This window comes from Canis lupus, chromosome 26, assembly GCF_048164855.1.
Source record: "Canis lupus baileyi chromosome 26, mCanLup2.hap1, whole genome shotgun sequence".
NCBI lineage: Eukaryota > Metazoa > Chordata > Mammalia > Carnivora > Canidae > Canis > Canis lupus.
In genome coordinates, this window is record NC_132863.1 from 44,547,170 (window position 1) to 44,573,856 (window position 26,687).

General features: G+C 49.8%; 1 protein-coding gene and 1 long non-coding RNA gene across 7 annotated transcripts in view; one reads left to right on the plus strand and one right to left on the minus strand.

Annotated features, from left to right (window-relative positions):
• The window catches only part of CTCFL (CCCTC-binding factor like), a 30,185-nt gene extending 21,181 nt beyond the window's left edge, over positions 1–9,004 (minus strand). For 4 of the 5 annotated variants that reach the window (XR_012018751.1, XM_072801533.1, XM_072801535.1 and 1 more), the window contains exons 1-5: positions 8,905–9,004; positions 6,466–7,016; positions 5,790–6,015; positions 1,098–1,268; positions 656–789 (exon numbers count right to left, since the gene is read on the minus strand). Coding sequence is in view for 4 of the 5 variants with exons in the window: in XM_072801533.1 (XP_072657634.1) it covers positions 656–789; positions 1,098–1,268; positions 5,790–6,015; positions 6,466–7,005 (1,071 nt within the window). In the remaining variant the exon portion in view is untranslated. Of the gene's footprint in view, positions 1–655; positions 790–1,097; positions 1,269–5,789; positions 6,016–6,465; positions 7,017–8,643; positions 8,749–8,904 lie in introns of those variants that run through there. The other variant, XM_072801534.1, reaches the window with a different exon arrangement.
• Positions 9,005–19,509: 10,505 nt separating this feature from the next.
• Positions 19,510–24,880, plus strand: LOC140618688 (uncharacterized). 2 transcript variants are annotated; one of them, XR_012018755.1, is made up of 5 exons: positions 19,510–19,843; positions 20,013–20,255; positions 20,693–20,808; positions 21,558–22,159; positions 22,465–24,880. It is a non-coding gene; the product is annotated as an uncharacterized lncRNA (long non-coding RNA). The 2 variants fall into 2 exon arrangements; XR_012018754.1 differs by having other exon boundaries at positions 21,558–24,880.
• The last annotated feature ends 1,807 nt before the right edge of the window (positions 24,881–26,687 follow it).

A 26,687-nucleotide genomic window follows, 5' to 3' on the forward strand; every position in this document is an offset into this window, starting at 1 on the left:
CAAGCTTTGTATCTGACCAGGTGCTGCTGAGCTAAGATCCAAACCTGCAGCAAAAACTCATACTGGATCTGGGTTCTATGTTAGAGCAAATGCCTTTGGATTTTGTAGAACTGAGTACATTCCATAAAACGCCATACAGAACTTTTTAACACACTTGAGAGTTATTTCTCAAGTAGAAATGATTTTATTTATAATTTGTACACCTTTAAGTGTTGCTTTCGCTAATTGATAATCAAAGAAAAAAATCCAATTTTCTTTTCTTCTTCTTCTTTCTTCTTCTTCTTCTTTTTTTTTTTTTTTTTTTTTTTTCCGAGAGAGAGAGTGTGTATGTGAGTGGTGGAGAAGAGGGAGGGAGGATCTTAAGCAGACTCCACACCCAGCACAGAGCCTGACACGGGGCTCAATCTCATGACCCCAAGACCATGACCTGAGCGGAAATCCAGAGTCGGATGCTTAACTGACAGAGCCACCCAGGTGCCCCTCCAACTTTCTATGTTAAATTCAGAAACTAGAAGGAGTTTTATTTCCTGCATAGATTTTGTACCAATAATACCTATAGTAAAACCTATTTTGTAAAAGATTCTATGATGTAACTTAACTTATATGTCAACTTCTTAATAACTCCATGAAGCTTTAAGTACAAGAGTGAACTTACTTCGACACTGGCATACTTGCACATGGAACATTTAAAGGGTTTCTCGTGAGTGTGTTTATAACGTCTGTGTCGGACAAGTTCTCCACTGGTGACAAACGCCATATCACAGTCACCACACTTGTAGGGCCTGGTTCCTGTAAAATCCCATATTTATCCTATTAAATGAGACTTAACCACAAGTTTTCCTAGGAATTTATAACCTATAAATGAGCCTCAGTTTCAGAACACTTTAAAAAATTAAGAGGCCCTTTAGAGCATAAGTATCCTAGACATATACAAGAAAAATCTTTTTAATATTTGATGTTTTTAGGCAAAATTGAAGACAAAACTAAAGTTTTTAAACCAAACACATTATTTTGATGTGCAAACAGGTGGACTCACATTTATGTATAAACTTTAACACTCATCCTTAATGGCAAATATCCTTCTCAGCTGGGCTTACCTGTGTGGGTATTGACATGATTCCTCAGTAGAGTGACGGTGCGGAAAGCTTTCAGACAAAGGTGGCACATATGGGGCTTTTCAGCCGTGTGAATTTTCATATGACGATTAAAACTTGAAATTCGAGAAGAGGTGTACATGCAGATATCACAGCGGAAGGTTCGTTTTACTTCTGCAGGAAGAAAATACAGAGTTCACATGTTGATAAAAATCTTCCTTGAGATGTTTAAATTCCACTTCGATACATCAAAGTAACTCAGCACTTCTTTCTTTTTTAGAATAATGTGGTAACCCAATGAAAGACATTCCATGCAAATGGTACCTGGAAAAGCTGGGGCAGCTCTAGTAATAGATAATAAAACAGATGTAAGACAATAATTGTTACAAGAGACACAGGATGGTTACTCAATCCATCACATAAGTAGAATAATTATAAACATATATGCGCCTAATAACAGAGCCCCAAAATACCTGAAGCAAACAGAACTGAAGGTAGAAAGAGGCACTTCAGTAACAGCAGGAGACTTCAATACTCTACTATTTTTTAAGAAGATTTATTTATTTATTCCTTCATGAGGGACACACACAGAAAGAGGCAGAGACATAGGCAGAGGGATAAGCAGGCTTCCCATGGGGAGCCTGATATGGGACTTGATACTAGGACCCTGGGATCATGATCTGAGCTACATGTGAGACAAGAGTCCATCAAAATCCTAGAGGAGAACACAGGCAACACCCTTTTTGAACTCAGCCACAGTAACTTCTTGCAAGACACATCCACTACGGCAAAAGAAACAAAAGCAAAAATGAACTATTGGGACTTCATTAAGATAAGAAGCTTTTGCACAGCAAAGGATACAGTCAACAAAACTAAAAGACAACCTACAGAATGGGAGAAGATATTTGCAAATGACGTATCAGATAAAGGGCTAGTTTCCAAGATCTATAAAGAACTTATTAAACTCAACACCAAAGAAACAAACAATCCAATCATGAAATGGGCAAAAGGTATGAACACTAATCTCACAGAGGAAGACATAGACATGGCCAACAAGCACATGAGAAAATGCTCTGCATCACTTGCCATCAGGGAAATACAAATCAAAACCACAATGAGATACCACCTCACACCAGTGAGAATGGGGAAAATTAACAAGGCAGGAAGCCACAAATGTTGGAGAGGATGCGGAGAAAAGGGAACCCTCTTACACTGTTGGTGGGAATGTGACCTGGTGCAGCCACTCTGGAAAACTGTGTGGAGGTTCCTCAAAGAGTTAAAAATAGAGCTGCCCTATGACCCAGCAATTGCACTGTTGGGGATTTACCCCAAAGATACAGATGCAGTGAAACGCCGGGAACACCTGCACCCTGATGATTATAGAGGCAATGTCCACAATAGCCAAACTGGAAGGAGCCTCGGTGTCCATCGAAAGATGATGGATAAAGAAGATGTGGTCTATGTATACAATGGAATATTCCTCAGCCATTAGAAACGACAAATACCCACCATTTGCTTCAAAGTGGATGGAACTGGAGGGTACTATGCTGAGTGAAGTAAGTCAATCGGAGAAGGACAAACAGTGTATGTTCTCATTCATTTGGGGAATATAAATAATAGTGAAAGGGAATATAAAGGAAGGGAGAAGAAATGTGTGGGAAATATCAGAAAGGGAGACAGAACATAAAGACTCCTAACTCTGGGAAACGAACTAGGGGTGGTGGAAGGGGAGGAGGGCGGGGGATGGGGGTGAATAGGTGACGGGCACTGAGGGGCCCACTTGACGGGATGAGCACTGAGTGTTATTCTGTATGTTGGTAAATTGAACACCAATAAAAAATAAATTTATTTAAAAAAAAGAATTAACATCGATTCTTTTCAAAGTTCACACAGAAAAAGTAGGACACTTCCTAATTCTGGCCTAATTGGCCGGTATTACTCAGATACTAAAGCCAAAGACACCAAAGGAAAACTATGAAGCAACATCCCTTATATATATATTATTTTTTGCCTTTTTTTTTTCAAGATTCCTTATAGATGGAAAAATCTCCACTAGAATATTAGCAAACCAAACTCAGGAGCTTATTAAAAAGATTGTGCACTGAGACAAAATAGAACTTATCCCAGGAATTGGAGGGTGGTTCAACATACGACAACCAATCAGTGCAACACACCCTATTAGCCAAAGGAAGGGGAGGAAAAGCACCATCATCTCAATAGAGTAAAAAAACCGCTTCACAAATTCCAGCAGTCTTCACAATGCCACACCCAACAAACTTGAAATGGAAGGTTTATGGGTTGAATTGTGATCCCCAAAAAGATACACTGAAATCCTAAGGGTAAGTATCTGTAATTGGGACCTTACTTGCAAATACGGTCTTTGCAGATGTCATGAAGTTTAGATGATCATATTGCATGAGGGTGGGTATGACTGGTGCCCTCAGAAGAAGAGGAGAAGAAACACAGGTAGAGACACACAGGGAGGGAGAATTTTATGTGACAACAGAGACAGAGACCAGAAATACATCCGTAAGCCAAAAATGCCATGACTGTGACAAGGCCTGAAGCTAAGAAAAAGCCCAGAATTCTTCCTAGAGCCTTCCAACACCAGGATCTCAGACTTCCAACCTTCAGGACTGTGAAGGAACATATTCCTGTTGTCTAAGCCACCCAGTTTGTGGCATTTTGTTGGGGGCGGTGCCAGGAAATGAATACAGGTACCCATTAAAAAAAAAAAAAAACAGGCAAAGGATTTCAACAGACCTTTCTCCAAAGACTTACAAACGGCCAATAAGCACATGAAAATATACCATCCTGCAGTTAATTTTTCACCACCTTCCTACATCATTATTAGCATCATGGAAAAATGCAAATCAAAATCGCAATGGGATAGCTCTTTATAGCCACCGGGATGGCTCTAATATTTTTTTAATGGGAAATAAGTGCTGTAAGGGCTTGGGGACACTGGAACCCTCCCACATTGCTGGTGGGAGTTTAAGTTGGTGCAGCTGCTGGGGGAAACCGTGAGTTCTTCAAAAAGTCAAATATAGATTGACCACATGACTCAGCAGTTCCATTCCATTCCTAGGCACACACTCAAAAGAAGAGAAAAGAAGTGTGCAAACAAAAACTTGTACGTGAAGGCTCACAGCAGCATTACTCACACTGAGTAAAATGTAGAAACAGCCCAAATGGTGATGGATGGCTCGGAGCATAAACAAAACCTGCTATATCCACATGACGACTGACCACTCAGGGATGAAGGCATGAAGCTCTGATAAATGCTAAGTGAAGAAATGTGAAGGCCACATTTTATGTGTACGAGTCCATTTAGATGAAGCGTCCAGAAACGACTGTTACGTGGGTACACTTCTCTTTCTCTCTCTTTTTTTTTTTTAGATTTTACTTATTTATTTGAGAGACAGAGAGAGAGAGAATGAGCACAAGCAGGCGGTGCAGCAGAGGGAGAGGAAGAAGCAGGCTCTCCACTGAGCAGGAAGCCCTACTCAGGGTTTGATCCCAGGACCCCGGGATCATGACCTGAGCCGAAGGCAGATGCTTCACCAGCAACTGAAGGCGACTCAGATGAGCCCTCCAGACGCCCCATGGGTACACTTTTCTTTGGGGGATGAAAGGAGCCTGGAATTAATGGGGATGGTTGCACAAAACTGTGAATAGATTAAAAATAAAATGAACTAGGAACTGGGAGTTTGGGGGGTATGTTCTCTCGATTTAAATATATGAGAAGCATCATATATACGCATATATATTAGAGCAAAGACTGCAAACTCAGCCACCTGAAGCCAGACACCATAAACCTAAATTAATGACTCGAACCACATGTAAGAGCAGTCAGTGGTAGTGTGACTTTCGAAACTGAGTCACCTTCCAGCCCCAGCTACCTGTTGCTGGGAGGAAACAGCTGGGTGTTGCCAGCTGGGACTTTGTACCAATGAGCTGGAAACGGAGATCTGGGTGGGGGTGGGGGTGGGGGTTGAAACTAGGATTTTCTAAGAAGCTAAACAAGTGATTTTTGAGGGTCACCTTCACCCCGTACCTGCTGCGATGCAATCTCAATTTTAATATGACTTTAATTGAGCTTCACCGTCCTTCCAAACCTGGCCTCATCTCCCTCTTTGAGCACCCATGCTCGGGGCTCTCCTGATGCCGGAGAGTTGCCCACCCTCTCTGAGAAGCCACACACTGCCGGGGCTGCCCCCACAGGCCACTTCCTGCTGCCTGGAATGGTGATCCCCAGGCTTAATGGCTTCTGAGTCCTCTTCCCTGGCTTCACCTAAGCATCGCCTCCCTGGAAGATGCCTCTGCTGCCTTCTGGACTTCACTCCTTCTCCTGGCCCCGAGGCCTCGCTCTGGCCTCCATCAGCCTCGCACCATCCCTCCACCCCAAGGGGCTGCAAACCAGAGGCAGGTCAGGGGTCCACCTTCTACGTTCCTACACAGCACTTTGCAAGAATGTTTTTCCTCTGTTTTAAAACCCCTTGTATCCGAGACACAAACTCTTTCAGATTTGACTCACAACACAGGACACTACTTTAAAATTTCTCCCATTTTCTGGCATTTTGAAAGCAACTAAAAGTCAACCACATAAAATTTCAACCACCATCTCGTTCCTCTAAAGGGAAACAGCAGCCCCCTCATACCCATGGTTGCCTAACGCTAAACGAACTGGCCTACCCTTCGCCTTTTTTTGGACTTTTGTAGAATTGGCTTTTTCAACGTGTCCTTGACCGGATGCTGGTTTTTCTTCTTCTTCTTCCACGTTTAAGTTTGAAATGGTCAGAACGATTTCGTCTCTTCTTTCATCTCCCGGCTTTGCCTCCACAAAAAAGAGCTGCTCTCCTGCTTGTACATCGAATCTTCCTTCGGCTGGCTGCTGGTCCTCCTCCTGACCTTTCTTGAGCTAATGGATAAAAGTGAGTATTCAGACAAATCCTCTACTATTAATGACAATCGACGAGACTCTGCCTTGATGAAACCATGGAATACATAAAGAAAGACAAGAATGAAGGAAGCACAGAAGATCATCTCTTGCACCCAAACACCATAATTATTAAGTAGCCAGGGTTTTGAGAACGAAACCAACACTGTTCTTTTAAAAACGCAATGCATCTTGCAGCCTTCTGACTGGCATAACTTTTTAGACTCTTGGAAAAGAACATGAGGTCTCCCAAGATTTTCCTATGGCAGTCTCTTTACTCTTTACTGTTTACCCTTTACTTACTTTTATTTCAAAGGCCATTTCTAAACCACTTGTTCATACCTAATATCACATAAAGGGCAACTAAAAACCAAAAGCAGTCTGAGCTTTTTTTCTCCATGGAAAGGGTCTGTTTATTAAAACCCACCATACCTTGACCAATCCGGTGCTTTCAGCCGGGTTCACCACAAGCTTACTCTCTTCACTGGCCACGGCCACACTGCCCTCCAGAAGGTGCAGCTTCATCACCTCTACCTCCTGCAGGGAGTACACCTCCTCCTGGATGCTAAAGGCCATGCACTGCTGGGAGCCCTCGCCCAGCCACAGCAGAGACTGCAGCCCACCGCTGGCCTGCTGCACCATCACCTGTACCCCTTCCTGGTGCTGCGGGGTCAGCCAGCTGATGTCCTGCTGCTCCACATCTTCGGAGAAGTGCACCGTCTGCAGGGTCAGAATGTGCTTCTCGCTCTCCTCCGTGGTGACCGGCAGCTCCTGCTCGGCCTCCAGCACCTTGGCCTGGAGGGGCCCGTAGGGGCACTGGGCTTCCACGGCCCCATCTCTGGGGCTCAGGTGCTCCCTCCCCCTGCACACTCCACCTTCTTCCTCCTCTAACAGGATTTTTTCTGGTATCAGCTCCAGTTCTTTGATTTGGGTAAACTGTTCAGGAAGGACAGAAATCTCAGTCCCCGCCATTGTGACGTGGCCTGTTTGAGAGAGAAGAGAGCAGTCTTGGTAGGGCACAGTGCGATTTGGTTAAGGCATGACAAGGTGCTGGCCTCCTAGGAGTCAGGACTAAGTTGATTTGACCTAGGCATAGGAGGGACTGGGGCTAAGCAGAGTTTAGGCAAAAGCAGGAGTTAGTCCAGAAGATTCTAGAAATAATAGGTTTGGGCCTGAGTAGGCTTTTGGGAAATAGACATTCTAGGCTTAGCAAGGTGGGGCCCCAGCAGGGTCTGGGCCAGTGCACACTGCCAGACCTAAAAAGCTGGGGCCTGAGTGGGCTTGCATCAAATGCACTAGGACTAGCAAGGGGGCGCCCCTGCAGGATCTGAGCCAGTGCACGTGGCCAGGCCTGAAAAGCTGGGGCCTGAGTGGGCTTGCAGCAAATGCACTAGGACTAACAAGGGGGCGCCTCTGCAGAATCTGGGTCAGTGCACGTGGCCAGGCCTAAAAAGCTGGGGCCTAGGAGGGTTTTCAGCAAATGCACTAGGACTAGCAAGGGGGCGCCCCCTGCAGGGTCTGGGCCAGTGCACATGGCCAGGCCTAAAAAGCTGGGGCCTGAGGGGGTTTTCAACAAATGCACCAGGACTAGGACTAGCAAGGGGGCGCCCCAGCAGGGTCTGGGCCAGTGCACACTGTCAGGCCTAAAAAGCTCGGGCCTGAGGGGGTTTTCAGCAAATGCACCAGGACTAGGACTAGCAAGGGGGCGCCCCAGCAGGGTCTGGGCCAGTGCACACTGCCAGACCCGAAAAGCTGGGGCCTGAGTGGGCTTGCAGCAAAGGCACTACGACTAGCAAGGGGGCGCCCCTGCAGGGTCTGGGCCAGTGCACATGGCCAGGCCTAAAAAGCTGGGGCCTGAGTGGGCTTGCAGCAAATGCACTAGGACTAGCAAGGAGGCGCCCCTGCAGGATCTGGGCCAGTGCACATGGCCAGGCCTAAAAAGCTGGGGCCTAGGAGGGTTTTCAGCAAATGCACCATGACTAGGACTAGAAAGGGGGAGCCCCTGCAGGGTCTGGGCCAGTGCACATGGCCAGGCCTAAAAAGCTGGGGTCTGAGGGGGTTTTCAGCAAATGCACCAGGACTAGGACTAGCAAGGGGGCGCCCCAGCAGCGTCTGGGCCAGTGCACACTGCCAGGCCTGAAAAGCTGGGGCCTGAGGGGGTTTTCAGCAAATGCACTAGGACTAGCAAGGGGGCGCCCCTGCAGGATCTGGGCCAGTGCACATGGCCAGGCCTAAAAAGCTGAGGCCTAGGAGGGTTTTCAGCAAATGCACTAGGACTAGCAAGGGGGCGCCCCTGCAGGGTCTGGGCCAGTACACATGGCCAGGCCTAAAAAGCTGAGGCCTAGGAGGGTTTTCAGCAAATGCACTAGGACTAGCAAGGGGGCGCCCCGGCAGGGTCTGGGCCAGTGCACATGGCCAGGCCTGCAAAGCTGGGGCCTGAGGGGGTTTTTAGCAAATGCACCAGGACTAGGACTAGCAAGGGGGCGCCCCAGCGGGGTCTGGGCCGGTGCACACTGCCAGGCCTAAAAAGCTTGGGCCTGAGTGGGCTTGCAGCACACGCAGTAGGGTAGGACTAGCATGGTAGGGCCTCTGCAAGCTTCCCACCATTACCTAACTCTAGATTGTGCACCCCCTGCGCCAGCGGCCTTGGGCCCACGGCATCCAGCTCACAGAAACTTGGCTGAGCAGCCTTGCAACCCGGATGGCGCACCCTCAGAGCCCGGGGCCCCCCCACTCCCGGTCCCTCCCCGGCCCGTCCCTCCACACCAAGCCCGGGCCTCTCCCACCCGCCCCAGCCGCCCGCCCACGCCCACGGGGAGCAGCCTGAGTTCTGCAGGGGGCTGGAGTCTAGTCCCTGGGGCGGCCCCTCACCCGGGAGGCGTGGCCTGGGCGCCCAGCCCACCCGGTCTTGGTGGCCTCCGCCTCGCGCCGCGTGCTGCCCGCCGCTGCCTGTCGCCCGCGAGCCGCCTGGGTGCGAGGGTTAAGCGCAGCAGTGCGCAGGCGCGGGGTGGGAGAGCCGGGGGTCCACGTGCAAGGGGCGGAGCCCGGGGGGAGGGGGTAATGGGCGATGGGGGAGCTGAGACCTGAGGAGGATGGCTATGGAGGGGAAATGGGGGGGCCCTGCGGGGTGCACAGGGACCTAGGGGATGGATGTGGAGGGAGTGTAGGGGCACCGGCAGGGGGCGCTGAGATGGAGGGGGATGCCTGCGGAGGGGACCTGCAGGGGGCGCTTAGAGACCCTGGGGGCAGATGGAGGAGGGGGGAGCAGAGGGGGCACGTGCGAGGGCAGACAAGGTGGGGGAAGTGCCAAAGGAGTTTGAAGGGTGGAGGGGTGGAGGGGCGGGGAGGGGGTGGAGGGGCAGGGGGGTGGAGAGGAGGGAGCCCTGGAGAGGCCGGTGGGCGTGAGAATGGCAGGGAGCCCAGGACACGGGTGGGGGTGGGAGTGGAGAGGAGAAGTGGGGAGGCGGAAAGGGCGCAGGGCTGAGCGGAGCAGGGGAGGAGCAGGGCGCGGAGGGCAAGGAGGGTGGGGCGTGGGGGGGGGGCTGCAGTCCAGCTTTGGTCTTTCCCAGAGCTTTATTTTTTTTTTTAGTATTTGGATGTCTTTATTTTTTTTTTAAATAATAAATTTATTTTTTTATTGGTGTTCAATTTGCCAACATACAGAATAGCACCCTTGCAACGCACTTCCCCAAACATCCGCAGCTGGGTGGGAGAAAGGGGTTGGGGGGCACGCCGCGGGACTGGTCACAGGCCCTGCCTCTTGTGCCGGTTGCACCTCTGTGCATGCTTTTTCATGGAAACTAATAATTTTGATGGTCTCCGGGAGGAGTTGGGTTGGTGTTTCCAGCTAGATGCAACATAAAATACAAGTTCAGAGAGCTAAGAGGGGATTCAAATCATTTGCAGGTCACTGATTTTTTTTTTTTTTTTTTTGTTAAGGTACAGTTTTACAACATCCCAGGCAATCGCTCTATTCTGTTTTTACTTTTTTTCCCCCAAAATTGCGATGTAATTTTAATAGAATTTTCTTGTTTGATGATTGTGAATAGATTTGTTTGGATGATGGGGGGGAGGGGAGGAACCCCTCCAGACAACTGAGGAGAAAGCAGAGTGTGAGGAGGAAGCTGTGATGGGGTTTCCCATAGGTTGATGGAGAGCTGGCTTTTGTTTGGTCTGAGCATGTTTTCCAGCAGCTCGGGATGGGTTTCTCTTTGGGTCCACCGCCAGAGAATTCTCTGTCCACAAAAGTGCTTTCCACCTGCCAGGCCTTCTCTCCCTCACGTTTGCTTCGTATAGCTCTCTGGATTCATATCCTTGTGCAGAGTGTGGATGCCTTTTTTTTTTTTTTTCCATTTTCAATGATACAAAGAACTAAATTCACTTTTTAAAAGAGCCTCATGTACCCGCAGTAATGCATTTGTTAGCTAGATGGTTGGATCTGTGTCTGGGGTTTCTATTACAATCTGTGTACTATATGGAGAAGATAACTATTTGAAGGTCACTGGGAAAATAGTGTGTTCTAATAACTTCTTTTAAATCATTTAAATGAGTTTTTCTGCTTGAACAATCACCACCTATTTAGTGCCTTCTCTGGTAATTTTGCATTTATTGCTCCAACACGCATGCAGCTGGAAAGTTCTGCTGCTATTTATGTTATAAATTTGTGATTAGAAATTTGAACTACCGATTAAAAACAAATGTGTTAAAGGTGATGTAAGGCCAACGGGAGAGGCTGGAGAGGGGAACCGAGGTGCACTATGAGGGGAAAGGTAGGGGCTTAAGGGGAGAGAGGGGGATGTGAGAGGGGAGGTGCCCGGAATGAGGGGTTGGGGGAGAGGGACATGGATGAAGGAGACTGGCAGGAGGAAAAGCAGATTTCCTAAACTTTGCTCCTGAGGTGGGAGGTTGCACTAAAGATTGTTTTGCTTACTCTTGGCAGATGTTCCTGGGAGTGATTTTGAGAGGCAGCCATCTCGGGACCCACTAGGGGGCCTGCCCGTGAAAGATGTGTCCCTTTGGAGCCCCTGAGGGGCCTTGTTTGAGCAGGTGGGGCTGGTGGGGACACCCCAGAAGGTCATCTTCCCTCGAGAGTGTCCAGGCAGCCCCACTGACTGGGGAAAGGAGAACAATTATGAGTGGATCATGAAAAAAACCCATTCTCAGGGCTGTGAGGCGGCCCACGTGGCAGCAGCATTCCCGGGCCAGGCTGCCAGCCTAGTTGTGCCTGTGGATGGCTTTTTTTTTTTTTTTTAAGATTTTATTTATTCATTCATGAGAGACACACACAGAGAGAGGCAGGGACACAGGCAGAGGGAGAAGAAGGCTCCATGCTGGGAGCCGATGCGGGACTCGATCCTGGGACTCCAGGATCACTCTCTGGGCCGAAAGCTTAATGCTTAACCGCTGAGCCACCCCGGCGTCCCTGTGAATGGCTTTAAAAGATCTGGGTGAGTGGCAGTATTTGGAGCCCTCATGTAGGCTGGCCTCGATCCCAAGGCAGCTGGCATGTCTGACAGTTTCTGGAAGAATCTGGAAAGTCAGGGCTTCGTTTCAGCAGTGCTGCCTGCCCAGCAGGTTCCTTAAGGTTCTCACAACCCTCTAGCATCGTCATTTTAGCGTTTAAGGCAGTGTGGTGTTCCTTGGTGCTTCCATGTCACCAGCTTTTGATCAGTCAAAGTGGCTCAAAGTAGAGAAGGGCCCTGGCCAAGTATATGGATAGTGCATACCACACAAAAGGGAATGACTGGAAGGCCATTCTAGTGCTTGGCTGCCGAAAACATGTTCTAGTACCTTCTACTCAGCCCACTTGGCTACCAGCCTTCCCTTGGGGCTCCGGGGCATGGTTTTGACCACGTAGGCATAGGTTTTGTGTGGGACAGATAGGATCTATAATACCACTCAGAAATGTGATGGATTTAGGAACACCTGGGTGGCTCATTGGTTGAGCATCTGGCTTTGGCTCAGTGTGTGATCCCGGGGTCCTGGGATCGAGTCCTGCTTCGGGCTCCCTGCAGGGAGCCTGCTTCTCCCTTTGCCTGTGTCTCTGCCTCTCTCTCTCTGTGTCTTCATGAATAAATAAATAAAATCTTAAAAAAAAAGAAATGGAATAGATTTAAACTACGATAGATACATGGCCAATATAAAACTAGTTTGAAAATTAAAGATAGGTGAGGGTTTTGCAGGGCAGCAGGGAACGAGGTAGGCCAGCAGGTGCTACTGCCATCTTTTCAAAAATCCTGACTACTCAGTGCTTCCAGAGTGAAGTGTCACGAGCCTTAGCACTTCATAGTACCCTGACCCCCTAACTTGAGTGCAGAATCATTCCAAGGCACGTGGTAAGCACATCAGTGTTTGAAGCTCCCAAGTGGGAAAAGAGTTCAATAGTGAAATGGTGCGAGAAGGCCAGAATTGTCAGCAAGTCTGCATCAGGAAGCGGGTGCGAGCTGAGCATGCTAAGCGCTTGGTGTGAGTTCTCTCTCGCAGCGTCCAGAGAGCCTCGGGAGGGGGCAGTGTCATAATCCCCTGTTCACAGAAAGAAACAGAAGAGCTAAGAAACTTGCTCAAGTGATGGGAACTGTGATTCAGGGCATCTCTACCTTGAATACTGTGTAATTGGCTCCTTTCGTCTGTGTATTTATTGCCACATGAGGGTTGATCGATCTGTCTTCCATCTGTCTGTCTACCTATCTACCTATGATGTTCAAAGACAGGAGGTCTTTGTTTTGCTGGCCGTTGTACCCAAGTGCCTCGGACAGAGAGGGGCCTTGACAGCTCTTTGTGGCCTCACTGGATGTCGGAGTCCATAGCCCTTAACTATTTTCTTTTTCATTTTTAATTTTTTTAGTGAGAGAGAGAGAGAAGAAAATGGGAAAGGGCAGAGGGAGAGGAAGAGAGAGAGAACCTTAAGCAGGCTCCACGCTCAGCTCAGAGCCCGATGCAGAGCTCGATCTCACGACCCTGAGATCGTGACCTGAGCCGCAATCAAGAGTCAGATGCTTAACAGAGTGAGCCACCCAGGCGCCCTTTAACTATTCTTTTTCAGTGCCTCTGTAGCATTCAGGAAGGGTGAAGTTGATTTTTATATCCTAGAGTCTTAAGTAAATGTCATGGTGTTTTCCTCTGCTGCTCGACAGTGATATTTACCCAAACGGTATCTTTGACCTCTTCATTTCAAGAAACCTTCCGGAAACTTTTTTAACTCACACAAAAATTGTTTGTTCATGCTGTACGTATTTATAACAAACTCAATTGTCTCCCCTGTCGGAAAATAGGTTGCTCAGAGGGCCTTTCTAAAGATGGGATGAGCACTGGGTGTTATTCTGTATGTTGGCAAATTGAACACCAATAAAATTAAATTTATTATAAAAAAAAATAAAAGTAATCCAGTGCCCAGGATTTCCAGCTTGGGCACTGGATGTGGCCTTTCCCAAAACAGACTGGGCCTGCTTGGGGTTAGAGAGAGTGGAACATAGACTAGGTAGCGTTCTATGGTACCGGGGTAGTACTAAGGCCTCGTGGTACTGCCCCAAGTACCCGGGCTGCCGTAATCAGCTCAATCCCAAGGAACGGAGCCGAAAGTTAAACACTACTTTGTCCAATGTTAGGATCAGAGAGGAGGCAGCGGGTTTTTCTTCTGCATGGCTGGTTGTTCTGTATTTATTTATTTATATTGCTCCGGGGCACGATAGCAACCGGCAAAGAAACCGAGATTTAATCCACTCTTAATGATTAATTGGACTTCCCCAAGTGTCATAAAGATAACTTGTTCCAAAAAAGTATGTAAACAGGCCAGCTCTTTTTGCTTAAGGCATGATTGCTGTCACTGATTTCAACCGATGGGTTGCAAAGGAGTGTCCATTTTCAAACACGCCTAGTTAGTCTGTTAGGCAAACAATTTTTTTTTTTTATACAGATCATTATACTTTGAACTTTGGTATGAACACAGAGTGTATTGAATGAACAATTCAGAATTGCTCATGGACTTGGCCACAGGGGTGAGGCATATGGGGACATAGGAGGCACAGGGGGATATTCTTAAAATCATCTGGAATGTTTATGAGAAGGGAAGAGGCAGGGTCCACACATGGGAATTTGACTATTGTGCAAAAGTGGACCAGGTGTTCTGGAACTTTCGAGAATTTTATCACTATAATCTCTTCGTTGTCCTGCTTATACAAGAAGAAGCGTTTGGAAAATAAATAGATCATAAATAAAAGCTTTATTACAGTTCATCTGGTTAAATGGAGTCCAGAAACAAGCATCTGGGGGGAGAAATCTGGGTCTGTGTACTCCAACCTATTGATGGTGGTTCATTTGGGGGCTGGAGAGCCAAAGGAGCCAATTTGGAGGATTTTTATTGCTCTATGTAATTTCTTTCGGTAGTACATATAGCTAGCGCAACAGGAAAGGTGATCTATCTTTATGTTGTTGGGAAAAAAATCTTGGAGGATCAAGTGTCTACGATAAATCCTGGTGGTTTATGGACTGTATTCCATTTGTCCCTACTTCCCGAGCTTGCAGCTGCCATTTGGCCGCAGGAGACAGCATGCCAGGTCAGAAAAATGATTTCACCTTCCCAGCTGTGTGGCCGTCAGCGGGCCACTCACCCTCTGTGTGTTTTTCTTTTCTCATCTGTAATTTGAACCTAGTAATAGTACCTCCCTAATGTTATTATTGTGAAGAATAAATGCAACAATCCATGTCAAGTGCCTAAAAATAACACATTGCCTGGGATATAGTAGGTGCAGAGTAAATGTTAACTATTTTATGATTATTTGCAGTCAGGTATATAGCAATTGTTTCTTAGAATAGAATTATTTAGCATCACTGAAATCCTACAAATCTTCTGAATTTCGCTTTCTAGATTTCTTTTGCCGGCTCCAAAATTAAATCATCCTTTAAAAAAAATGGCATCCCTTGATCTTCTGGTATAGGACAGGTCAAGAGGTATTATTTTACATTTTTGTATTTCTCAAATGGGGTTAGCGTTAGGGAACGGTATTCGGTGGCATAGTTAGATCACGTCTAATTATATGCTAACCAGAGGATACGCCGAGAACTTGAGAAGGATGATGCTCGACGTTGTCCAGTGCTGAGGACGGTTTGGGAATGTCCTGCTTTTCCGCAGAAGCTGGTCTATTCTTGCTCTTGCCGAGGTCAAAGGTGACTCCAAACTCACAGATCCATGCTCAGTTCCCAGGACTCACCTTACTCGACCTTTTGGGGCATTTGATACTGTTGGCCGCTTGCTCCTTTTTTTTTTTTTTTTTTTTTTTTTTTTGATACAGAGCGTGCATGCATGAATTGGGGAGGTGCAGGTGGAGAGGGAGAGAGAGAATTTCCGGCAGACTCCACGCACAGCAGAGAACCCAACGTGGGGCTCGATCTCATGATCCTGAGCCAAAATCAAGAGTCACACGCCTAATAGACTGAGCTGCCCAGGTGCCTCAGTCACGCTTCTCTCATGCACTTCCTCCGCTTGTGCAAATAGGTTACATGGCGAAGGGGACTTTGCAGACGTGGTGAAGGCAAGGATGTTGAGACGGGGAGATCGCCCTCATCTCTGGGTGGGCCCCGTGTGGCCGCAAGGATCCTTGTAAGAACAAGGCCAGAGGGGCCCAGCCAGAGAAAGGGACATGTGGTGACGGGAGCAGAGAGAGGTGGGTGGGTGCCGCACTGCTGGCTTTGACGGAGGAAGGGGCCGCGAGCTAAGGCATGCCGGCGCCCCGGGAAGCTGGGAGAGGCCAGGAGACAGATCCTGCTCTGGAGCCTCCAGAAGGAGCGTGGTTCTGCTGACTCATTTTAGACTTCGGACGTCCAGGGCTGTAAGAGAACACATGGGTGTTGCTTTAGGCCACTCGGTTTGTGACAGTGTGTTCCAGAAGCAGGGAGAAGCTAATACTCCTTGTACCCAGGATACCCCACCCCTCCGGGCCTCTCCCCACTCAGGGCTGCCCCTCGGTCTACCAGGCTGCTTTCCTGACCTCCTAGCGAGAGTCGGGGTCCCAGGGCACAGTCCTTGGTCTTTTCCTCTCCGTGTCTTCTGCCTCGGGGGGTACCAACATTTTCAATGCGCCGCTAGTGCAAGATGGCTCCCAAGTGTGCATCTGCAGACAGGAGACTCCTTTGCCCACCTGTCCACCTTCCGTCCCCATCACGGCAAACCTGACGGGCAAACCTAACTTGTCCAAAGCAGAACTCTGGAGCCCCTTCACCCATTCCCGTTTTTCCTTGCCTTCCCACCGCAGTTAATGGGATCCTCTTCTAGGTGCTCCAGCCAAACACCTTGGGGGGCGGAGGGGATCATCCTCTTTCTCTCACAGCTGCATGTAATCATCAGCAGATCCTGTTGGCTCTACGTGAGAATATTCCCAGAACTGGCCCCCTGCCTGCCTCCCCAGCCCGCACCCCAACACAGGCCGCTGCTGTGGCATCACACCTCCCCTCAGAGCGCCACCAGGGCCCACGCAGGACCCTCCAGGCCCCCCGAGGGCTGGTGCGCCCACCCTGCTTTCTCCTCTCAGACGTCGGGCCACCACAATCCCTTGCACCCTGCTCCCATCACATGGCCCCTTGCTGCTCCTCACCCGCCAGGCAGGCTGGGGACTCTGAAGGGTAGCGGAATGTGTCACCCCAAGTGACGCCACCTTGGCATGCGGATTCTTTTGAGGCGAAGGCAGTTGAAGAAGAGCAGAAGAGCAGTCTGACCTCTCCCTATCGTCCTGAAAGTGGGAGGTGAGAGCCCCGCACGGATGATGGGCTCCAGGGACCAGGGAGAGAGTGGCGTTCCTGTCACCAAGGACGGGTCGTCGAGGCCAAGAGAAATCCGTCCACACAGGCCTTGCTAAGATCACTCCAGTCTGCCTGGCGTCTCCCTGAGTGAATCGCTGCTTTGCTCCGGGGCTTCCCTCTTCGCTCAGCTTGGCCTGGAGACGCTCGGGCCGGGCCCGTCTCCCCTCTGGGGCTGGCACCTGCGCCGCACGCGAGCCTCCTGTTCCTCTGCCTCAGGTCGGCTTCATGCTTAGGCCCTGCTGGAGGCCCTGTGAGGGCAAAGGAAACGTATCGCCTCCCCCGTGCCTCCATGTTCCCTTCCCGTGGAATGTTCTGGAAGTGGAAAGTAGGATGGCTGTTCTTGCAGCCCCGGCAAATCTCCCCTCAACCCTCCTTTCTCCGGGGCCTTCCTGACTTCCCTGATGAAAACCGAAGCCCCCCCCCCCCAGCCCTCCGTCAGCGTAATTTTCCTCTGCGTGTGAAAGCGGCTGGTCCCTCGGCCCCAAGGAGCGCTCGGGGTCTGCCAACAACACGTGTATCTAGACGCAGCTCCCCTAGGGCAAGGGTCCTCTCCGTGTCACCTTCGGCCTGTTTGTTCCCTCCCCGGGGACGGGATCAATGCCCGCCACCTGCGAGGCACTCGGCCGACGGCTTCCGAATGAATGAATACGAGTGAACGGTTGTGCAATCCCGTGACACAACAGTTTCACCCGGTTCTAGGAGCCGAGCGTTCAGAATCGACGCGTGGTGCGTTCGGTTTACCCTGACGTTGGGTTGTCTATGTTGTCGGACGTCACAGGCGTCTGACGTTTCTTCACATCCTCCGTGTGTGAAACTCCGAAGGCCACGTGCCGGGATAACGCAGCGTAAAACGGCATCCGGGCGGCTGACGGTAGCTTCAGGTTTGGCTTTCTTTGCCCGCAGAGGCTCTGGCTTCCGATCGCACGTGCCCAAAATTCGTTGTCTACAGATTAAACGTCAGAATCGTTACTGTGGCCACGGGAGGGCCGGCGTTCATTTGGAAGGAAGTTCTACGTCGAGGGTGACCGAGGACGCAGGAGGCGCGGCCTTGTCCTCCGTGCCTGTGGGTGCCGGCCTCGTGCTGCCCCGGGGCGCGCCCGGCCCCCTCCACGCTGGGGTCCTCAGGCCTGCGCTTGGGATCTGTGGGGGGAGGGGGGGAGGAGGGAGGGAGGGAGGCCACAGTTTGAAAAGCAGACTCGGGGCTCTGGATGTGGGGGGCTGGCAGGAAAACCGGGGATCCTGGCCCTGGAGGCCAGGCGCGGGCCTCTGACCCGCAGGGTGACGACTCTTAGGAGCGGCTCCTCTGGTTCTTCTCCTGAGGGTGGAGCCGAGCTGACTGGGGAGCTCCCCCCAAGCTTCCGGTGGCGGGGAAGGGAGACCCCAACCACGCTGGAGCCGGCCTGCTCTGCTTAGGAAGGGAGAATTCACTTGTTTTCGTTTTGATTTTTGTTGGTTGGTTGGTTTGGAAGGAGAGGGCGGGGGAGGAAGAGGACGGAGAGGACGGGGGCAGAGGCATGGCCCGCAGCACCGCGGAAGGGCTCCAACATGGCTTACGGGGCTGTGCCCGTAAACCAGGTCCTGGGACTCTCCTCCAGCCTCCAGGGAGCTCTGTGTGCACACAGAGACCTTGGAGCGTGCTGTGTGCGCTATGTGTAGCGTGTGTGTGTGTGTGGTGTGTGTGGCATGGTGTATGTAGTGTGTGTGTGGTACGTATGGTATGATGTAGCACGTATGTTGGGTGTGTTGTAGGTTGTGTGTGAGGTGTGTGTGAGGTGTGTGTGAGGTGAATGTGTGTGTCTGTGATGTGTGGTGTGTGTGTGAGGTGTGTGAGGTAAACGTGTGTGTCTGTGATGTATGGTGCTATGTATGGTGCGTGTGTGAGGTAAATGTGTATGTGGTGTGGGTGCGTGTGGTATGTATGAGGTGAATGTGTGTCTGTGGTGTGTTGGTGTGTTTGGTGTGTGTAAGGTGAATGTATGTGTGGTGTGTGGTGTGTGTGTGAGATAAACATGTGTATGTGGTGTATTGGTGTGTGTGGTGTGTGTGAGGTGAGTGTGGTGCCTGTGGTGTATGGTGCTGTGTGTGGTGTATGTGTGAGGTAAACGTGTGTGTATGTGGTGTGTTGGTGTGTGTGGTGTGTAAGGTGAATGTGTGTATGTGGTGTATGGTGCTGTGTGCGGTGTGTGTGTGTGAGGTGAATGTGTGTGTCTGGTGTGTGTGGTGCGTGTGAGGTGAATGTGTGTGTGCGTGAGTCACAGAGCAGGCTGGGCTCCACACGCGTGTGAGCACTGTGCAGGCATCCGCAGGGTTGGGAGAATGATCCAGACGTGAAATCAACCTGCAACTGGGCGCCTGGACGCAGAGACCCCCACGAGGATTTTGGTTTGTTTTGAAATTTTTTTGTGTTGAAAATAATCGTAGCTGCACAGGACGCTGCCAAGAAGCGGCCCCTTCACCCACCCGCCCTCCGCGGTTACGTCCTCGGGCCGACGGCGCTCTCAGGCCCGGCACGCTGACGGGGCCCCTCAGTCGCCCCGACGTCGCCATCACAGGCACCCCGTGGTGGGCGTGTGTGAGCTCGGATCCCGCGTGTGGACCTGCGCGAGCATCGGGGCGCCAGGGGACCCTTGCTCCCTCCCGGCGCCCCCGGCCTCCTGCGCGAGGGCGCGGGCCTTTTCCACAGGCCGCCTGGGCCCCGGGGCGCAACCCGGCAGCTCCGCGGGGGTCACGGAGCCGACACGGATTTGGATCCCAAGGGGCTCAGGCTCCGAAGGCCTCTCGGCTCACGAAGTCCGCGGGGCCCAGGCCCCGTCTATGCCGGGAGCGGCCTCGGGCCCCGCTTCGGGGGCGGCACAAGGGCTAGGGTCTGAGGTCCGGGATCCCTGCGATGGGAACCAAGGCTTCAGGTTGCCGAGACCCACGGAGGCTCCACTCTGTCGGATTCGTGTCCCTGCACCCCAGAACCCGACTTGCTGGCCCACGGCAGCGACCGCTTACGTCAGGCGCCCCGAGACTGCGGGTACGTTGTAGGTCAATCAAGTCATCGACATGTAGGGAGAGGGTTGCAAAGCCTCTGCCTTTGGGGACCGGGCGAGCCACTGGCTCTCGGCAGCTGAGTGGGATGGGGGTGGCGCTCCCAGCTCCACGGCAGCCAGCGGCAGGCGCGCACTTGTCTTATTTTTCTGCAGAAGCCGAGACGGAGACGGGGAAGTAAATTCTCCTGATTCTTAAACGGTGGCAACTAATTTAAAGAAGATGTTAAGTCCTCTTGTCCACCGAGCAACAGGGATCTGGAACCTGACTTGGCCCAAGCCGGCTGGTGCCCCCGACTCTGGGACATCTTCCCACGGGTTCTCGATTTCTCAATATTCAGTCACAGAACGAGAAAACACAGAAAGAGGAATTGGCTGGTTGGCGCGTTGGTGGCCCTTGTAAGCACTTGATTAACTCATGAAGTCATTGTGTTTCCCAAATGAGAGCTCTGGAAGGACAGTAATTATCGTTTGTCTGGTGCTCTACAACTCACCATGCGTGGGATCCTGTCCCGGGGGGCACGGATAGCTCGTCCGAGGGTGCAGGCCCGGGGGGAGGCACAGCCCGCACTGCCACGGCAGGAGTGGCCGGGATCAGGGGGGCGCGGGGCACCCGGGGGCACCCACCCGAGCCCCCACCACTCCAGCAGGGCCAACCGAAGACGTAGTGAGCTTCTCCCACTTGAGAGGAAGCGTTGGCGATGCTGGCCCTGTAGACTTGACGTCGAGAGGCTATCGGAGCTTCTTGAGGGACTTTTGCATGGAATTTATTTATTTATTTATTTATTTATTTATTTATTTATTTATTATTTTTTCTTGTCTTGCATGGAATTTAGACGACCGTGTCAACTACCGAGCCTCGTCGCTCTCCTAGAGCAAACTTTTCTCACCACCCTCAAACAAGCCTCGTAGCAGCCATTGCCCTCCGTGCACGCACATAACCCGCCCACAGGTGAATTTACATTTTACAAAGTCCTTTCCTCCCTTTAATTCTTGTCTCGTGGCTTTGTCTCCTCTGGAGAGCCCAGGACAGGTGCTTTAGACTTCAAAATTGTAATTGCGATCCTCGCGGATTTCCATCTGCTTTGAGGGATGATGGACGGCAAAGTGTCGCCCCGCGGAGGGTGATAGCCAGACTGGCCAAGTGGAGGCGAGGCAAGCCGCCGTCCGCGTCTGCAGTCCTGAGGCGCCCCGACTGCTTTCCCGTCCGTCGGGCTACGCTTTATGGGATGCTTGCTGGGGATCTATTTAGCCTTGACTATCTGAAGCAGCGCGGGCTGAAGCGGAAGGATGTTAGTCTTTGGTTCGTTGACCTTGAACATTTGATCTAGAAGGAGGCCAGGATGTTGGCTCCTTCTTTTTGGTTGGCTTCCCTTTGGGATATGGCCCTGGGAGAGCAGGGGCCCTATCATCCTTGTCCCACACAGCCTTGAACCATACCCGGGGTTCATTGGCCGAATGAACCGGAAGAGTCCAAATACCAACGTGCTTTTAACTCCGGGTTCCTGCGGTGAACTGGAGTCAAGGCACGTTTGATGCTCTTGACCTCGACAACAGTCCAACTGGCCCAGCTCACTCTTCCCCGTCGTTATCCCTGTGTGAGCGTTTTGCTCGGGCAAGCGAACCCTCTCCGAAGTGCAGCTTCCCAGAGCCCATAGTTAACGTGGACCTACACATCTTCTGTCCCTTCTGTCCCTACAGAGTCCTGCTTTCTTCCTAAGAGTTGTCTCTGGCCTGCCTCCAGCGATCTGCCAGGAAGTTACAGGCTACGCACCCTTCAGCAATGCGACTGAACTTCCGTTGTTTTTGGAAGATGAATTTAGAGGTTCTTTTCCAATTACCAGCAGTGGTCAGAGAGACGGAGACAAAAGACTGCTGACTCTTTGCCTTGGCACGCACGGGCCCTCGCACCAGCGGGAGCTGGTTGTTGTGTCTTAGTGATGAATGCAGGGAATCAGCAGCTTAAAAACCAATTAGCTTTCTGCTTCTTTCGCTCATGCGGGACAGCGCTGCGCGGGGTTTGGCTGCTTGAGAGTGGAGTTCAAACCGGGCCAGGCGTGGAAGTTAAGCTAGCAGAACTGATGAAAGGAGCTGGTTTCAAGGACGTCCGTGCTCTTAGCGCCATCAAAATGTTCATCTCATTTCATGGAACACTTCTGAGTCGGAATCGTCAGTACAGATGTTAAGGATGCAGCAGCTATTGACGCCTGTTCTAGGTCATCACGCCTGAAGACACCATGGGGCTTTAATCTGAGAGTGGAAGTTTTTCTGTATAGCTGTTGCTATCTGCAAATATTTATAAGGTGCTAATATTTATAAGGTGGCGTTTGTGTTTTTCCTGCAGTTGTTTGGGTGACATTCGGCTTTGTTAATTGTTGTGTTTTGTCATGGGTGGATGTTCTGGGGTGACTGATGGCACAGGGTGATGGGGACCGGGGAGGGGGGTCACCCTAGACCTGTTGGGCTGGCTCAGGGTCTGACTCGTAGCCTTGAATATCCAGAAATTTGATTGTTAGGACTCCATAGTGGAACAATCTAGACTCAAAAACTATTAGGGTGTGGATCAGGATGCCAAGGTCTTTATTCACAATAAACACTCCTTTTCTAGGGGGACAGGCCTCAGGGCGCCCGATTCATCTCAGCTGTTAGGGTGAAGAGACAGACTTGGTACAGAAGCCCAGCTCCGCGAACGGCTTGGGGTGAGCCAGACCTTTCTGATCCTCAGTTTCCGTAGTTGTAAGGTAGCCACGTGCATCCCATCCTCAGGGCGGGGGAGGGGGGGAGATTAGTGGAGAATAGGTGTTAACGCACAGGGTCCAGGAAGAAGGTTTTGTTGAGACAGCCGGATGCAGTGGTGATGAGCATAGACACGGAGCCGGTGTGTGGACTCCTAGCCCAGCTGCAGTCCCCTGAAATATGCTGCTTCATATTTCTGAGATTCAGTTTCCTCATCTAGACATTGGGAGCAGAATGTTATGTCCCTCGTAGACTTGCTGTTGCGTTGAATGAGACACCGTGCGGAAAGCAAGTGGCATGTTGACCATGGCGAGGGCTCTGTTGAATGGAGGCCTTTGTCATCAGGAACATGAGTAGCTGGGGCTGTAGAAATCGTAGCAGCTACGTAGCACCACCGGCAACAAAAGCAAAGCGTCCTAGAGATGAAGGTCGCTCAGTGAGAACAAAACCGAATGGAGGGGTGGACAGTCTAGGGCAGAGCTTTCCAACCTTGGCATTCCTGATGTTTGGGCTGGAGGATTCTCTTGGGGGAGGCCGTCCCATGCATTACAGACAGCTTAGCAGCATCCCTGACCTCTGCCCACGTGCAGCCAGCAGCACCACCCAGCTGTGACCACCAAAGATGTCTCCAGACACTGCCAAATGTCACCCTGCTTGAAAAGCACTGAGCTAGGTGACCACTTCACCCAGACCCTGGAGAAGCCTGTGGTCTTCCATGGATGCTGCATCGCCCACACCCGTACAGACTCCCACCTGCCGGTGTTTTGCTTTGCTTCTCCTGTTCTAGACTTAACCTGTCCTCTCCTTTGTCCACTTTATGACAAATTCCAAATGGTTATTATGAGCCAAGGATCTGGGGAACAGGCTCAGCCTCCACCCTCAGGGACATGCCCACAGACCTCTTACCTCCACTGGCTTCCGTCAGCACTGCCCTTGCTCACGTGCCACAGACTAGACCACAGCTTTCTGAGGCTCACTGCAGTCTGGGCAGGACACCTCTGGGCCCCATGGTGACAAACCTTCTCTGCGTGGATCCACTTCTTTAGAGGATTCATCGTTTTCCTTGTGTAGATGGCCACTACAGGTACTGGCATTGTAATCTCAGGGACGTGAGTTAACCATACTGGATCACAGATTCCCGTGCAAAATGGGGACGATGACAGATCACCAAGTTGGGTGCTTGCAAGCCAATTAACTGAGATTCCATGGATTCTTACCTCTTTTCTCTCCTTTCCAATGATAATCTTATTCTAAATTGCAGCAGCACCTCATCTGGCCTCTTGATATTTACCGCAAAATGGTTTTTAAGGATAGAGTCTAACTTAATGTGTCTAGGCTTCGGTTTTTTTTGTTCTATTATCCCAATGCCTATATTTGTCTGCATTACTGTCCAATTTAAAATGTTCCTTACCAGCGGAACTCAGTGGTTTGTAAATCTCTATATCATGACTGGAAGAGTTTGTCCCATTGTAATTTGGATTAATGTCTGAGCAGGCCCGGCTCAATGAGTAAAATTTTAAATTATTTTCCAATTAAAAGAAGATATTTTATTACCTTCAAACCAAGCAAGAATTGGCCTAGGAAACCATGACAATAAAATTCTTTAGGGAAGTATTAAGTAAACAGATAAGAATGACTCAGAACTTCATTTTGTGAGCTCTATATCAATTGCTCATTTTATGTCCAGCTACAATACCCACCAAGAGATAAGTGCCTATGTGATCCCTGCTGTGCTTTAATGTGTTTGGAAACAGCTTGTGCTCTTAAGTAGTTTCAACAGTCAATAGGAATCTTGTTGACACTTTTCATTTGCTTACCAAAGCCTTTCTTAAAAGATCTTAAGAGGTAAACTTTAACCCAGCGCCTGTCAGAATGACTAGCAGAGGTCTAGAGCTGATGTGGTCTGCTAGCTCACTGCTCACTAGGGGCGATCGCTCCACATACGTGAGCTGGGCAACGTTCGTATCATGACACCGTCTTTATAGATGCTTCCCATCACTTAGTTTGGGGTATCCAATGTTAATTATGTCCCATTTTACCTATTGATTTTTCATTGGAAAAGAAATGAATTTTTAAAAAGAGTTATTTATTTTAGAGAGAGATAGAGAGATTGAGAGCATGAGCTGTAGAGGCAGAAGGAGAGGGCAGAGGGAGAGACAGAAAATCAAGCAGACTCTGAGCTGAGCACAGAGCCTGACACGGGGCTTGATCCCATGACTCTGAGATCATGACCTGAACTGTAACTAAGAGTTGGATGCTTAGCCGACTGCACCACCCAGGCACTCCTGGAAAAGGAATGATTTTATTTTTATTTTATTTATTTTTTAAAGATTTATTTATTTATTTATTTATTTATTTATTTATTCATTTTATATATATATATATATATATATAGAGAGAGAGAGAGAGAGAGGCAGAGACACAGGCAGAAGGAGAAGCAGGCTTCATGCTGGGAGCCTGATGCGGGACTCGATCCCGGGACTCCAGGATCACACCCTGGGCCAAAGGCAGGCGCTGAACCGCTGAGCCACCCAGGGATCCCCAAGGAATGATTTTAAAATGAAATTTTAATTCCCTTTCACACGTACCAGCACTCTATTGGTTCCTGGTGAGTTGAATCATCGCTGCAGGGTCTACTGGAAAGCTCGCGGGAACTGAACACTAACAGACCCTGGTGAGGACCAGGTTTTGTCTCTAATAAGCTATGTTCATGTCTTCGATATTCAGCTTCATTATTTTTGCACAGTCTTTGATTTTCCTGGCTTCCACTGTTGTGAAGATTGGCTTCAGGAAGCGAGGGGATCCGAAGACCGAAAGCAGAAATGTTCCATACAAAACCCTGTCAACAGGGTCTCACGGATCTGCGAAATGAAAATGGATGGGTTGGCATATCAGAATTTTAAAAAGATCTTTAAGCAAGTGTACAGAAAGGGAGCTGTAGAGAAAAACAGAAATGTCACAAGGGACATTTCACAAAACACGTTGCCATTTAGAGATAATGTCAAGTTTAAGACAGGAGACGCAGCGCCTGCTAAGGAGGACGGAGTGGGGAGGGGGTCAGCCCAACGATATTTGGTCTCTGGTCACATCATGACTTAGTGCCAGACAGGCAAGATTAGGAGAAGGCTGGGCCAGCTGCAGTTACTAAGTAAGTTTATGGAACATCATTAAAAGATAAAAAGAAATGGTCAGTGGCATGATCCATAACAGTTCCCAATGGAAGCCACCCTAGCGTCCACCAGCAGAGGAATGGATAAACAAAATGTGGCACATCCACACGATGGAATACTATCTGGTCATAAAAAAGTTGAGGTACTGATAATGTTCTACAACATGGATGAACCTGGAAAATATGATGCCGAGGGAAAGAAACCAATCACAAAAGACCATGTGTTATGGGATTGCATGTACATGAAATCTCCAGAATAGGTGAAAGTCTCCATAGAGACGAAAAGTGGATTGGTGGTTGCCAGGGACCTGGGGGGAGATGACTGGGAAGCAACTGCTATTGGGGAAATGTTTTCTTCTTGGGGGATGAAATGTTCTAAAAGTGGTTGGGGTGATGGTTGCAGAATTCTGGGAATATAGTAAAAACCACCGACTTGTATACTTTTAATGAATTTCAGGGTGTATAAATTGTGTCCCAACAAAGCTGTTATGGAGAGGGAGGGAGAGGGGAGAGGCACCCCATGGACAAATAAATGAGAGAAAGCAAAGAGAGTGTGTGTCATAGGATGTTATGATCATAAAAACTTGAGATGGGAATTAAAGGAAATCAATAGAAATTCTGCTTCCAGGTACTGAATTGCTGGGAAGAGTTTGGGTTTTGGAGCTCAGAGATCTGGCTTCAGTCTTCAGGCAAGCTTCTCATCCACCCGGGACCTGTTTCCTCATCTGAACATTGGGGAGCTGGGGGAGATGATTCATGTGCTCCTTTCCAGCCTTTACCACCCGTCGACTTCCAAGGATCTCTTGCTGTCTGTCCTCTTTCTTTCTTAGCATCCCCCTGGAACATCCCACCCGACACCTTGTTGCTGGCACCCGTAGGAATAGAACGCACTGCCTTATGTAACTGTGATGTTTTATATCTGGGGT